The sequence below is a fragment of the Amaranthus tricolor genome, chromosome 1, assembly GCF_026212465.1.
Source record: "Amaranthus tricolor cultivar Red isolate AtriRed21 chromosome 1, ASM2621246v1, whole genome shotgun sequence".
Lineage (NCBI taxonomy): Eukaryota > Viridiplantae > Streptophyta > Magnoliopsida > Caryophyllales > Amaranthaceae > Amaranthus > Amaranthus tricolor.
Window position 1 is genome coordinate 17,167,049 of NC_080047.1, and position 14,203 is coordinate 17,181,251.

At 34.6% G+C, this 14,203-nt stretch overlaps 1 protein-coding gene across 1 annotated transcript in view; it reads right to left on the reverse strand.

The window, feature by feature from the left end:
- LOC130806676 (acetolactate synthase small subunit 1, chloroplastic-like) overlaps window positions 1–10,064 on the reverse strand; it is a 19,922-nt gene extending 9,858 nt beyond the window's left edge. Inside the window, exons 1-9 of the mRNA XM_057671845.1 lie at window positions 9,674–10,064; window positions 6,671–6,884; window positions 6,502–6,585; window positions 6,198–6,266; window positions 5,557–5,640; window positions 5,244–5,399; window positions 1,535–1,618; window positions 184–288; window positions 1–87 (exon numbers count right to left, since the gene is read on the reverse strand). The exon at window positions 1–87 is cut by the window's left edge and continues 36 nt beyond it. Coding sequence (XP_057527828.1) covers window positions 1–87; window positions 184–288; window positions 1,535–1,618; window positions 5,244–5,399; window positions 5,557–5,640; window positions 6,198–6,266; window positions 6,502–6,585; window positions 6,671–6,884; window positions 9,674–9,918 — 1,128 coding nt within the window. The 5' untranslated portion in view covers window positions 9,919–10,064. The remainder of the gene's footprint in view (window positions 88–183; window positions 289–1,534; window positions 1,619–5,243; window positions 5,400–5,556; window positions 5,641–6,197; window positions 6,267–6,501; window positions 6,586–6,670; window positions 6,885–9,673) is intronic.
- Between the last annotated feature and the right edge of the window lie 4,139 nt (window positions 10,065–14,203).

Here is a 14,203-nt window from a genome sequence, read left to right on the forward strand (position 1 = left end):
CAATTTGCTAATTGATTCATCTGTACCGGGTACAACAGTAGTGATACGAGATAGACCCTCACCTTCCGCATGACCGACAGCTAAACTCTGATAGAAAGCACCAACCAAAATATATATATAAAAAAAAAAAAGCATAATCATCAACTTTGTCTTCTAGATAGAGAATATGAATTTATAACAGACCTGAATGTTATAACCCCTTCGAGCAAAAACCCCCGTAACAACATTAAGGACCCCGGGTTTGTCATTGACAAGAATAGATAGAGTGTGTGATCGCATCCCACTAGTCTGAGTACATACAACAAAAGTTAAAATCATTCCACGCATCATTAATTATATAACATCAAGTCGAATATGGCTATAACACTACCCAAACAGAAAAAGAGCAAAAATAAGCACTTATAAATACTTCTGAAAATTCCCCTAAATTTTCTTAAGCATGATTATTTATTACATATATAAGAAAACGAAATCCTCAACACAGAGAATCATAGCTTTAGGGGACAAAAATCCAATAGAAGTTGCATCACAACCAATCAGACATGAAATCATTGCCTCAGCTTGTATTTCTTGCAAATGAAACATGACTAACCTGACCATGCCTGGGAGCTCAAATATGACAAGAAGAGCACTTACAGAAAAATTATTCAAAATTCAAAAGTATCAAATAACCTATTTAGATAACTGATACCTCAGACCTTCACTTCAAACAACGCTTTCCAATATCTTTTTTCTCCACCTTTAAACCAACCAATAGATGAAATTTCAAAGACTAATAATACACCACAATCTAACCATCAGTAAAAAGTTTAGTACTTCGTAAACTATAAAAAGGGCATAGGGGCGATAATAGGAAATATTGATAAAGATCTTGATAGAAATCAGCTCAAAGAAAGAGTCTCTTTCTTATACTCTACTTGAAAGTAGTCCATCCACCTCTCTTTCCCAAAAGTCCACAAAAAACAGAATGTGTCGACTAAATTTAACTCAATGCACTCAATTATATACATGATACCAATGAACAAAAAGTACGAAGGATATATCAACTTCCCTACACGTTAAAATAAATGCACAGCTAACTCAAACCATAGCAGAACCTTATAGGAGGGGGTTTTGTACTCTAAAGTCAAATTCTTAACGAGAACAATGAAATGCATCATTCACAAACTTGAGCAATTAAAATCCTTGGAGAGCAAACAACAGAAAACAACTTTTAATTACCCCAACGCTATAAACTAGCTCCCACCTAATCTCCCACCTACATGGGGTTTGGAGAGCCACATACATGCAACCTTATTCTTATAAAAACAAAGAAACTGTTTCTAATTGACCCTTGATAGCAAACATCAAATAGCAACTTTGCATAACTAAACAACCTTAGAGAAAACAAAATTGTGTATCCATCGAAAATGTGCACATAATTTAAAGAGTCATTTTTTTGCATCCATTAAAATTTGAAACTGAAGAATGATAAAACTATTTATCCATTGAAAATGAACACAAAAGGCAAACAATAGAAAGGAAAGTCGCTTACATCTTCTTCATTCAAAATACCCCAATGAGCATCTAAGATTGGAGGGGAGAAACCATCCAACGGCTCCACTGGATAAACATCACCCTAAAAAATAGAGGAAAAAACCCTTCAAGATATTGATGTGAGTCCAATTCCGAAGCAGGCATGATGATTCATCAGAAAAGTACAACTACAGCAATACTACTAAAATTTCCATCATACGGTACAATGATCATGTCATGTAGCCATAAATGACAAACAAGGGAAGGGAAGACATTTTAGAAAACCCGTAATAGAAAATGCTCGGGAAGGGGGGAGAAAGAATGTAGTTCAAGGACCAAACATACTTATACAAGCAGCCAAAATTCTTTAACTCATAGTGTAAAAATGCGGAAACGGTTGCGATCACGGTAACGAAACGCTGATGCGGTAACAGGAGTGATGCGGTTATCATATCGTCTAAATATCGGTTGAAACCATAAGACATCCCTTAATGCGGCCTAAAACGCGGTTTTTTTACACCTTTACAACACGGGAAATATCGGTTCGTTTGTTTTGAAAACCTTTACAATGTGGCCTTGTTTTTATTCTATGCTTTAAGTAATAATGTTTGGAGCAAGTGGGAGATGGTAATTGGAGAATAAGGCAATAAAGTTGTAAAGCAAAGATACCCATAGAACTTAGAGAACATCATATAGCAGCAAAGAGAGTTTCCAATCAGAAAGATCCAAGCTGCAATAGGAAGAAAAGGGTCCGAGTAAAATGTGATCTACCTTTTCTTTCACAAGAGCTTCACTTGTGATCCGGTGGCCAATTATGTTTCAGGTTAATACACGATACTTCGTACCACCACAGGATCTGGTAGTTATTAAGATTTCCATTGATAGACTCTTATCTCAACACATAGTTTTCTGGTTAGGAAAAGGAATTGTCTAAGATCTGCTACGCATAAAGAATGTCATTTAACCTGATGTGTCCACTTAGTTTGTTGTCTAAAAGCCCACTAATTAAGATTAAGTGACCCTCTGTATTTTTTTCATCTTCGCTAGTAAATGTTTCTTTTTCTTTAAAAAGACGGTCTAATCTTGAGAAAAAAATTGCATACACATAAAAGCAAGCACAAATTAGGCAACATTGTACTATCCAAAGTAGAGGATTCCCTGTTGCCTCAAACATTTTAGGCTAAAGGATGCCATGAGTAACGTGATATGAATGGGGCTAAGGGCTCATTCGGATTTTACAAAAAAGCTTGAAAATAAAAACCAGATGGACAAAAAAATGGGGCACATGGACTCCTAGGTGCAAAAGGTTGCTCTCAAACCTAAAAGAACTGAGGTCAACGTGTTTAACAGCTAAAAGAAATATTAGCTCTTAATCTAACAAATTTAGATAATTTTGATTTACTAAGAAGCTAGAGTTTCTCTTACTCTTAGGAAATTTCAGTTGCGTTTAATCTAGGTGAAAAGATTGGCATGTGACCCCTAGGATTAACGGCATAGAAACTGTGGGACATGTCTCCATTCCATGGCCCCAAAACATCTAGATTGCGAATGTGAACCAATTTGCTCAAGATGTCATCTTGATTAATAAGACCTTCAACCTATAATGTTAATTCCATTTACATATTAAAAGAGAGAAGCAATAGAAAAGATAAACCCTAGGAAAAAAAATGTCACTTAAAAACATCTTTTAAAATGCACAAAAATCATTTTCATTGTTCTTTTATTATTAAAGTTATTTTATATACATTCCAATGAGTACTGTTACTTGCAAATCTCCCTTTGGCCAAGGTGAAAAGACAATTTTTACTACTCAAAGTTCCTTGAAGTCAAAAGCAGTGCAAGCATTAGTGTGCCTCCAAGGCATGCTATGTACAACACCATTGAGGACAGGGATAGGCTTTTAGATGAACATGATATTGAGATTGTCGAAGAAGAGAAAGAAGATGATGTTGAACCTTTTTAGGGGCAAATATTAAGATGATTTCTGAACTTTCTTGTCTTTTTTTATAGTTTACTGTATTGCAAGGTTTAGAGTGCTCAGAGGATCGAGAAGCCTTCTTTGCCTGTGTTGCCTCTTCCATTTTTTTGTATCTTTTTTCAAAAAAATCAATTAAATTTTGTTACATTGGAGTTTTTTTATCTTAATTGTCCTAAGGAGGTCTAGATTGATAACAGATTATGTCATATTAATCTACAACGTAAGTTGTTCTAAGATATACTTCTAAGCCGTAGTCACTAAAAATAAAATGTAATTCATACTAAACTTATTTAAAGTAAGCATAGATTTGTGTTTTGTGGTAGTGTATATAGTTAGAAAAAATTAGCATACAAGAGGCATCAAAAATGTCATAAAAAGGGGATATATTCAAGATTAATGATAATGGGTAGTTCTAGAATCTACATAAAAAGTTGCTGAAAATGGCTATTAGTTGGAAATTTGGGCTTGTCTTAGTGAAGCTGAATTTACAGAGATCTCATAGCAAGGTATCAGATAGGTGGGAATATACTGAAGATATCTCAATGTTAGGTAGGAAGGTGAGTTTAATCTTCAGAATTTGGTGGAGTTTCTAAAAATCATACAGGACCTTCATTTTCCTGAAGCTGCAGTATGAGCCTGGGCATGGCAAGAAGAGAAGTATATCTGTGCATATTTATCCTAAAGCTCTCACTCATATCCAATGTTTCACCAGATAATGCGCAAAGCTGCTGCAGGACTTTAGCTGAGACAATCCACATGCAGTACTCCCATTCTAACATTATACTTTTGTTGTGTTTGATTGTTAAATTTATGATACTAAGAGATTGAATTGAAGTTGGGTCACAGAAATATTTTAATGTATATTAAACAGCTAAATTGTGATTTGATGATTCTGAATTGTATTTTGTAGTTAAATTTATTTTATATTTTAGTATTTTTGTCATGATGGGCTATTGAGCTTACAATCGGCTGCAAGTTTGTTGTAAATTTGCTACTAATTTGCTGTAAATTGCTAGAAGTGAAAAGCACACCAATGACAGGCTGTGGGAAATATTTGACCTGCAACCCGCCTGCACACCCGCATTCGACCCGTCCACCATTACCTATTAGTCTTGAAGCCCTTTAACATAAGAGGCATGTCTCGAGACACATTCACAAAAATATTGTCCTCCCAAAGTTTTTTCAATAAAAGGAAATTTTCCCAACTACCTTAAAAAGTTAAAAAATTTGGCAGCTATAGGTTTTCTAATCAATCATATTTGTTATCCGGACTCGTCAATATAACTCAAGTACCCATGTCGGATCCTCGACATTCGGACTTGGGCACGACTCTAGGACACTTTATTTTTGACAAAAGTTATTGTATTTTTCCATAAGCCGAGTCGTACACTCCGACACATATCACATGAGTTCCCGAGGCCAGATAACATAGCCAATTACTACCTTTTAGGATTTAACTATGTTCTAATGGGAATCCATAATATGGCCTAAAACCTCCCATAATAGTGGTTCACTTTTAATCCGGTTTATTACTGGTATTGAGGAATGGATTTCAATAAAAACGTTCGTTCTGGAAAGCACAACATCAAGGTGTTCCATTTAACAAAAGCAATAATAATATGATTAAAGATGCAATCATGCAAATGGGCAGATGGAAGAAAGAAACAAAAAGAATTGTACAAGAAAGAAATGTGTGGATTCAACTCTCAAAATATTAAGAATGTGAGCAATGAACAAATAAGAAACACACCTCCACAGAAGAATCCGATGATCCAGCAGCAGATGCTCTTTTTGAAACTCCAGAAAGAGCATCCATAGGGATAGCTTCTTCAAGATCAGGATAAGAAGCAGCAGAAAAACGCCAGAAAGGAGCAGACTCACCCAATTTTTCCCTTCTTAGAGCAATCTGTTATATAAACTTTACATCATATAAAAAATTTATAAACCCTGGACAAACAATAAACAAAACATTTACAGCTAAGACATTCACATTTATTATGCAATGTGGAAACTTAAAGAGCTCTTAAACAAAAATAAAAAAGAATCTCAAAAAAAAAATAAACCTTTCCGGTACGAGCAATTTCTTTGATGCCAAACTTGCTTAGGTTTCTAAGGACAGCAACCATCTTTCCTGGATCTCCAGTGACCTGGATATTCAACGTGCTAGGTAAATTGCTTTATTAAGCATGTGATCATTGAAAACAACTCAAAGGTAAAAGTGAAAAGAGCTAAACAAAACCAACTACAGTCTTATAGTTTCCATATTAGCTTCCAAAATTCACAAAAAAAAAAAAAATAAAACCATTCAAAAGTACAATTTTGTTCTCTTCAGTCTTCACTAAACTTGTTTACTAAACATGAAAGATGAAACTTTTATCTCACTGAACTTTTTTCACTTAAGGAGGAAAAACAATATAATAAATTTTCTAAAGCTGCTTGAAGAAAATATAAGCATGTATATATACAGCAATATTAGGTCATAAATCATTTAAATGTCCCTTCTTCCAAAATTTTCAATTCGGTGTGCAATATGTACATTACAATTTTACACGTCATCAGAGAAGTGCATCAAGTAGCTTGTTGAAAATGCACATTAAACACTTAACCTGTAGAACATCCTGAAACATTGATACTTGTCTAAGTAAAACTGCAGTCATAATATTCCCAAAATCAACATTGATTTTATGAAATATCCTGTGATTACCTCTATTGAAAGATACTCTTCCGATATGTCCACTATTTTGGCACGAAAGATGTCCACCAACCACATCAGCTACAATAGAAGAAACACGAACAATATGATCAGCGAAAGTAAATAATGAACAGACATAGTGGAATAACAAATTATATATTTAAAATTATAATTCACTAGGAGAAAACTAAGAAAGATCAGCATGTAGCAGAAAGTTGCCACAAAAAACATAGAGATCTAGCTAATATATTTGCCTGTATCTAATAAGATCAAATATTTTGTACAGTTGGGTACTGTGACATATATTATTAGGTACCTCAGCACGGTTATTCCGATCAGCTCCAACTTTTACAAGCATCAATTCACGTTCTACTTGAGGCTCCTTGGATATATCTTCAACCTAAATGTACAAGTTGTACTTAGTAATGAGAATTCTAAACAATTGAAGACATGGATGCCACGGTAATTATTCAAAAGGAAAAAACCTTCAAAACGTTGACAAGCTTTTGAAGCTGTTCCATCACTTGCTGCAACACATTATCCGTTCCAGAAACTACAATAGTAAAGAGAGCTTTGTCCTTGTTCAATCCAACAGCGAGTGATTCGATATTATAACCTCTTCTGGCAAAAACCCCTGCTATTCGATTAATCATTCCACTTTCATCCCCCACAAATACTGATATTGTATGTCGTCTCTCCCTTAAACATACATGAAACAAAAGAAGTAAGTTTAAGGAGCATCATTCTAGAGACAAGTCATTCAAGAAATGCAACAGTTCACGAAAATTACATAGTTCACAAACCACAATCTAACGAGAGAGAATTACTACAAGCAATACTTGTAGCTCTAAAACTAGATAGATGCAAACTTTTGAATTATTATGAGAAAAATATTAATGATAAGCTATATCTGTTGAGTATTTAGAGCATGTAGGACACTACCCAAAGGCTTATAGAATAGACTAAGAAAAAACATAACAACGAGAACAAAATCTGGGCTGCTCGACCATGTGCTCGTTCGAGCAAGGTGTTGCTCGTTCGAGCATGGTCTGTCTGGTCAATCAGTGTGTTCCAAAACTTTCTGTTTGATGTTTTGAGCATATGCTCGTTCGAGCACTTATGAAATTTCGCGTCAGAAAGTTACTGGAAGTGATTTTGGCTCATGCTCGTTCAAGCACCTCAGAACAGCGCATCTGTTCGTGGATCAAAACTCTGTTTCATGGAGTTTGTGTTGTTATGAACTAATGTTTTACGTCATTATTAACTGATAATCATCAGTTATTATTGATGTATGGTTTTGGATGAATCCTTGTCACTTCAACTCTATAAATAAGAGTGAGTGTATGGAAATCATTTACATATTAAACATCAAATTCTGAGTTCATATTTCTCTCAATCTCTTTAAACATAAAAGAGAGTTATAAACTCTTTTATTGTTTTTTCTGGTTTTAATTATACATAAACACATAATCATTTAGTTCAATCGGTTTGTACTAATTGGTTAGAGTGATTAATTGTATCTCATTGTGAATTTCCATTCTCATAACCTAAGTACCTTTATGGGGGAAATATCACAATAGGAAAGCTTGTAGTCACCTTCAATCTATATCAAGATTTCCGAGTGACGTTCCCGTTGCAAACAAATCTTCTCTACGGTGTTGTTCAATTCGTGGTTCATTAAAGCAAGGAGTTCATTGCCATACACAAAAGAGACACTACAAACATTATCTTATATTTGTAGTTTCATTTCTGCATTATTATTTGTAATAATATCAAGGTAGATGAAAATGAACTCGAAAAATGGGTAGAAGCTAAGTTATAACGATGAAGACAAGAGTTGAAGTCACGATAGTTTAAATTAAGTCGAAGGAAGATAAGGTACATGAAGTGTAACTTTAGCACAAATGACATAAATTGCATTATAATGTTGGAAAGGAAAGAAATTACTCCAAGTGGATGTTTCAAATACCTTGAGTATGATTCTAGAGTTATGGGAATATCCAACAAGATGTGACCCAATAAATAAAGTTTCGGTGGCAAAAGAAGAACGACTACTGGGAAATTACGTGATCGAGGTGTGACCCTAAAGCTAAAAGGTAAGTTTTACACCATTAGATCAGCGCTACTATATACATCAGAACGCGGGCTTTTAGAAAGGATCTTAGTAGAAAGATGGAAGTATCAGAAAGGCGAATGCTTTGGTGGATCAGCGGTATACCTTGAGTGATAGAATTCGAAAAAAATATATATAAAAAAAGGCTTGAAAGTCGCAAATTTTGAGAAAACAATGCTAGAGAATCGATAAAGATTGTTTGGGGATATGCAAAGATGTGGTATCAGTAACCGATAAGAAGGATAGAATGTTGGAAATCAGAAGACTTAAAAAGAAGGTGAGGAAAAGCAAAGATAACCTGGAGTGGAAAAGCATATGAAAGACTTAGACTTATAAGTTGAGTGGTAGAAAATCGAAATGAATAGAGAAGGACAGCTACTCAAAATGATAGCATATTGGTTCATGTCGTAGACTTTAATCTTTTGGGAATAAGGATTTGACATTGTTGTTGTATATCAAATCAAGGTAGTTCTAAATGCAAACAATAATTGAACTCTATTATACTCCACAAATTTTGGAACTAATTTTGTAAAAACATGAAAGCATATCGACATTTTGCATTTCTTCTTCCAAAACGCTTGCTATAAATTTTCAGTAACAGGCAATAAGTACAATCAAGCAGCTTTTAGCACTAGGTCAATTAGATTGCAGACGGTTTCCATGTCATAGAAATAAAGAGCTTTACTTGGTACTTAAAAGATTATGAATCACAAAAAGACTACTTATAAATCTTTCAATAAACAAGAACCTCATAAACTCTTATATTTTTGCAGGGAAAGTATCTATACTTAACAGCCTTTTTGGAATTCATTACAAAAATACAGGCTACAACATTTCATTACCTCAATCATTACCCCAATGCTATTAAGTGCTCCCACCTAGCTGGGGTTTGGAGTCTAGTGTATACAATCTTACCCTTATTAGTGATAATAACAAAGAAATTCTTTCTGATTAAATCTTTGTAGCAAAGATCATAAACATCTTCACCCAAATAAAAAAATGATTTAATGAGTCGTTTTAATGGGGGTACACAAACAGAATACAGGCAGTGATCAAGTTAAGAACTGAAAACCAGCTAAATTTTGTACGCTCTCTTGTATGAAAATCAAACGGATGAACAAACTACATGCAAGATGCAACAAAACACACAAATCAATGAAAAATATACCAGATTCATAATTGCATATTTTTCCCAACCCTTCAGGCTGGCACGAATGACAACAATTGTTCATATATTAAATGATTACTCATTTTCATTTAAAAATTTTACTCCTAACATAATGACAAACAAAATTAACTAGTAGAAATTAAAACAACAAGCCAAACCCAAATTATACATTGTGAAAATTAATCAAAAAAGTGAAAAATAACATACTTTGGTCGAGAGGAAGAAGGGGGATTAAAGGATAAGTTACTTTGATTTCCCAGTTGATCAACATTGCTTGCAGATACAACCAGTTTATCGAACTCCGAATTCCTGTCACTATCAGAGTTAAACTTAAAACCCAGCGAATGGGGTTTCAAGGAGAAACCTAATCGTTTTGCAGTTTGGTGGTTCAATCGATTACTTTTCGGAATGGACTTAAAACTCGTTGAAAGGTGAGTCGACACAGCCTCCATGGATGGAAATTTGAGACACAGCTAACTCGGCCTGACGAGGACAACAGGGGTGCAAAGAAAGACACACTAGTACCACAGTTGGGGTTTTAGCAAAAGTTCATTCCAAATTTCCAACCATTTCGATCTGTATTTAATGTCAACCATATTGTTTAGTGTGCTAAAAGCAATCACTTAGTGATTGATTAGAAATATAGGGTAATTATTTATATGTTTTATGGGTAATGCAGTTCCTTACGAGATAAATTGTTAATTAAATGAGTCAATTCAACATAATTTATTTATTAAATAGGTTAGTTTAAAGTCAAAATTCTAAACCTGTAATAAAATTGTATATCTCATTTAATTATATATGAATTGATTTAGAGCTAAATCAACCAGCATAACTAAAATTAATTCATTAAATATTATCGTATCATAAACTAAAAGTTTAAAATTGAGCCTACAGAATAAGATATAATTAATGTTAAAGACTTTAAAATGAAATCAAAAAACTCTAAACGGATTAGGTGGATCGAAATGCGATTGACTTGATATGTTATAAATTAAATTAGGTTGTGATATTCGACCTAACTAACTAAACAGGTTAGTTTTGGATCAAGTGATTCTTGACCCATTTATGTATGGCCCGAATACGAACCGGATATGACATGATCTATTTGACGAGCCTACTTGCAAACACTGTCAATGTATATTTTTAACTGTTAATATTCTTGGCTATACATAGTAAAAATTATAATAGAATAATTTATTGAAAATATGGAGTGTTGGCAATTTGTTTGTTGGCTTTTCTTAGCTGGTTTGTTTGACCAGCTAAAAGTACTGACTGTTTTATTGGATTTTATAGTAGCTGAATAAACTAATTGTTAGGGGAGTTGTTTGGTAAAATTGATTATTGGTGCCTAGGTGTTTATTGGGGAAAAAAGTGGGTCAAAAGGCAACAAACCAAAAGTCAATTAAAAAGCTAATCAAATTAGTTTTGTCATTTTAACTTATAAGCCAATTAATTTTTTTATGTTTTTGATCAACTAGCAAACCAAAAACAAAGGTCAAACAAAAATTCATTCACCATATATCCCTTATATTTTGAGCTATATTTTACGATTAGTCTAACAAAATCGAACCTTTTCCCATAATATTGCCAAAGGAAAAATTATTTCCCACTTTGCATGAAATGGGAAAGTGTTTCCCACAATACCGTCCACGTGGGATAGGTGTGAGAAAAAAATTTTTTTCTTTTTTTTTCAATATAACCGCTACATCAATTAAAGGTTTTGTTTAGGAATTTGTACTAAACCGCTAGATGAAATGGCGGTTTTCATTAGTTTAATTTAAGCTGGGTAAACCGCCACTTGAGATGGCGGTTTTATACCTGTACAAAACACACCCAGTTTGCTGTTTTTATCATTTCATTGCACTCCTTCTTGCTCTTCTGCCGCTGCTGCTTTAAATAAAAATTCTTCACTCTCATTTACTTCAGATTTACAATTCCTCTCATTCAACTAAACTAATCAACTTCATTCCCATCTACTTCTTCTTTACTTGTTCATTTTCATCCTCATTTAAGGTATGAATATAACCCTAATTTTTTTCAATTTGCAAATTGTTTTTTTTATTCATTATTTTTGTCATTTGAAGTTATAAATACATTGATTGTTTGTTACATTCTCTTGATTTCATGATTTAAGTTTATATTTTACACATTTATAGTTGAATTTTATGATTTGGTTTGTATCCATATAAAGTGTTTGATGAAATGTTTCAATGAAAGTTTACTACTTTATAGGGTTAGTTTAATGGTTTTAGTATATATTCATGGTATTTTTAGCTTTATATTTGAATTGAACATTCTAATAAGTGTTCTAATACCTTATATTACACATTCTTGTCTTCCCATTTACATTTCCCTTACTCACAATCAACAATAAAGTGTATGTGAAATCACATGAAAAACATGCTTGTGTTTACAAAATATGGATTATTATCCCGTTATAGTGTATTGGGGTGGGGAAGTAAGTTATACTGGATCCGATGTTGTGTATAATGGAGGATTAAATACAGTGATGTTTATCCATTGTCAGAATACTAATTTTGAGGTGTTTCATAGCAAAGTCTGTGATGTAATTGGTTGTGATTGCAACTTTTTTATGTTAAAAATGGAGACGAAATATCCGGTGACTGGGAAATATGTGTTAGTTCCGATTAAGAATGATGAAAGCATAAGTGCTCTTGCTTAAACGGCATCACAAGCCCCTGGAACGGCAATGGAGGTTTATGTTGAATTGGTTGCAAATTTGGGTAATGCGAGGAAAGTCATGACTAGCATGGAACTTCCAGAATCAGGTCCTAGTGTACGCCATGATACATTCACAGAAATATATCGTAACCCAAATTACGTTTATGAGCACTTGGATGAGTTTACCTCTCCAACTCATTCACGTGGAATTGGTGGTGGTGTAATGAACACCTTTTCCACGCGTCACTTGGGTAGGCGTAATGCGAACGAGTTTGACTCTTTAGATCAGAAGGATGAGCATATTGATTCTGATGCAGAGGAGGATGATGACAGAAGAAAAGCTCTAGATGCAGCGATTAGAGATGGTGCTCCATCTCAAGACTGGCTTAGAATTAATGAGGTTGATCAAAGGTTGATTGATGCATGGATGACTTAGAACGATAACAACTCCATGACCACCTTAAGAAGAATGTTAAAGCATAGGCGATTTCTAGCAATAGAAACTTTCGTGTAATTAAGTCGGAGCCTTCAAAGTACGTTATCCAATGCACTAATGCGGAGGATATAGGTTGTGAATGGAGGATGCGAGCTATTATGACCACCACGGGATCATTTAAAATTGTGCGATATAAGGGTCATAATCAAGATTGCTCAGCACATTACAGTGATGGCCATCCCCTCCTTAGTTCTGAATTTGTTGCTGATCTGATAGTGGATATGATCAGAGTTAATCCAGCGTTCAAGGTGAAGTCAATCGTTAATTTTGTAAAAAATAAATACGGATTTGTTATAACATATAAGAGAGCTTGGTTGGCCAAAAATAAGGCTATAACAAAAGTATTTGGGGATTGGGATAAGTCCTTTAAGGAGCTTCCAAGGTACCTGCAGGCATTAATACAATCTAATCCAAGAACAGTGGTGCAATGGGAAGTCCAACTGACAATGGTTCATACCAGAGTGATGTTTCAGAGAAGTTTTTGGGCTTTCGGAGCATCCATTAAGGGTTTTCCCCACTTTCGTCCCCTTATTTCTATAGATGGTACACATTTGTACGGAAAGTACATAGGCACACTTATGATTGCTATGGCGATAGATGCAAATTCTCAGTTGTTCCCACTTGCCTTTGCCGTTGTGGAGGGAGAAAGGAACGACACATGGAGTTGGTTCTTGGATTGTATAAGGCATTATGTCACTAAGAGGGACGACTTATGTGTTATATCTGATCGTCACAAGGGAATTTTGCATGCAATGAATAGAGTTGGAAAAGGTTGGTAAGAGCCATTTGCATTCCATCGGTTTTGTAAACGTCATCTAGCTTCGAACGTGCATAAGAAGTTCAAAAATATAGCAGTTAAAAACTTATTTGGAAAAGCTTCTGAACAGACAAAGATTCGGAAATATAATTTCTAAATGAATCGCCTTAAAGAGTTTAATGAGGACGCGTATAAGTACTTAGTGGATGGTTCTATTCCTGAGTGCCAATGGACTTTGATTCATGATGGTGGGCATCGATATGGAGTGAAAACTACAAACATGTTTGAAGCGTTCAATGGAGAAAAAAGGGGGACAGGTGTCTCCCAATCACTTCATTGGTTAGGATGACATTCTTCCGGGTTAAAGAATACTTTGCCACAAGGAGGGATTTAGGGAGAAACAGATTAGAGAATGGACATGTGTATGCCAAGAAACTAACTGATACGATTGATAAGAATGCTGAAAAAAGCACGCTTTCATGATGTTAGGATATATGACACTGTACGTGGGATATTTGAGGTCACCACTGGTTGTGGCAATAGGATAGCAGGAAAAGGTGGAAAATGCTACATGGTTGACCTCACAGCAACATCATGCTCCTGTCAGAAACAAAACATGTTCAAGTTACCGTGCTCACATGTTCTTGCAGTATGTCGAGCTCGTAACATTTCGTATGATGCTTTTGTGGACCCTTCGCTTCATAATACAAAATACTTATCCACATATAAGAAGACCTTTATACCTGTTCCAGACATGTTCACATGTGATCCTTGGAATGGTCCTACAGTTGTTCCAGAT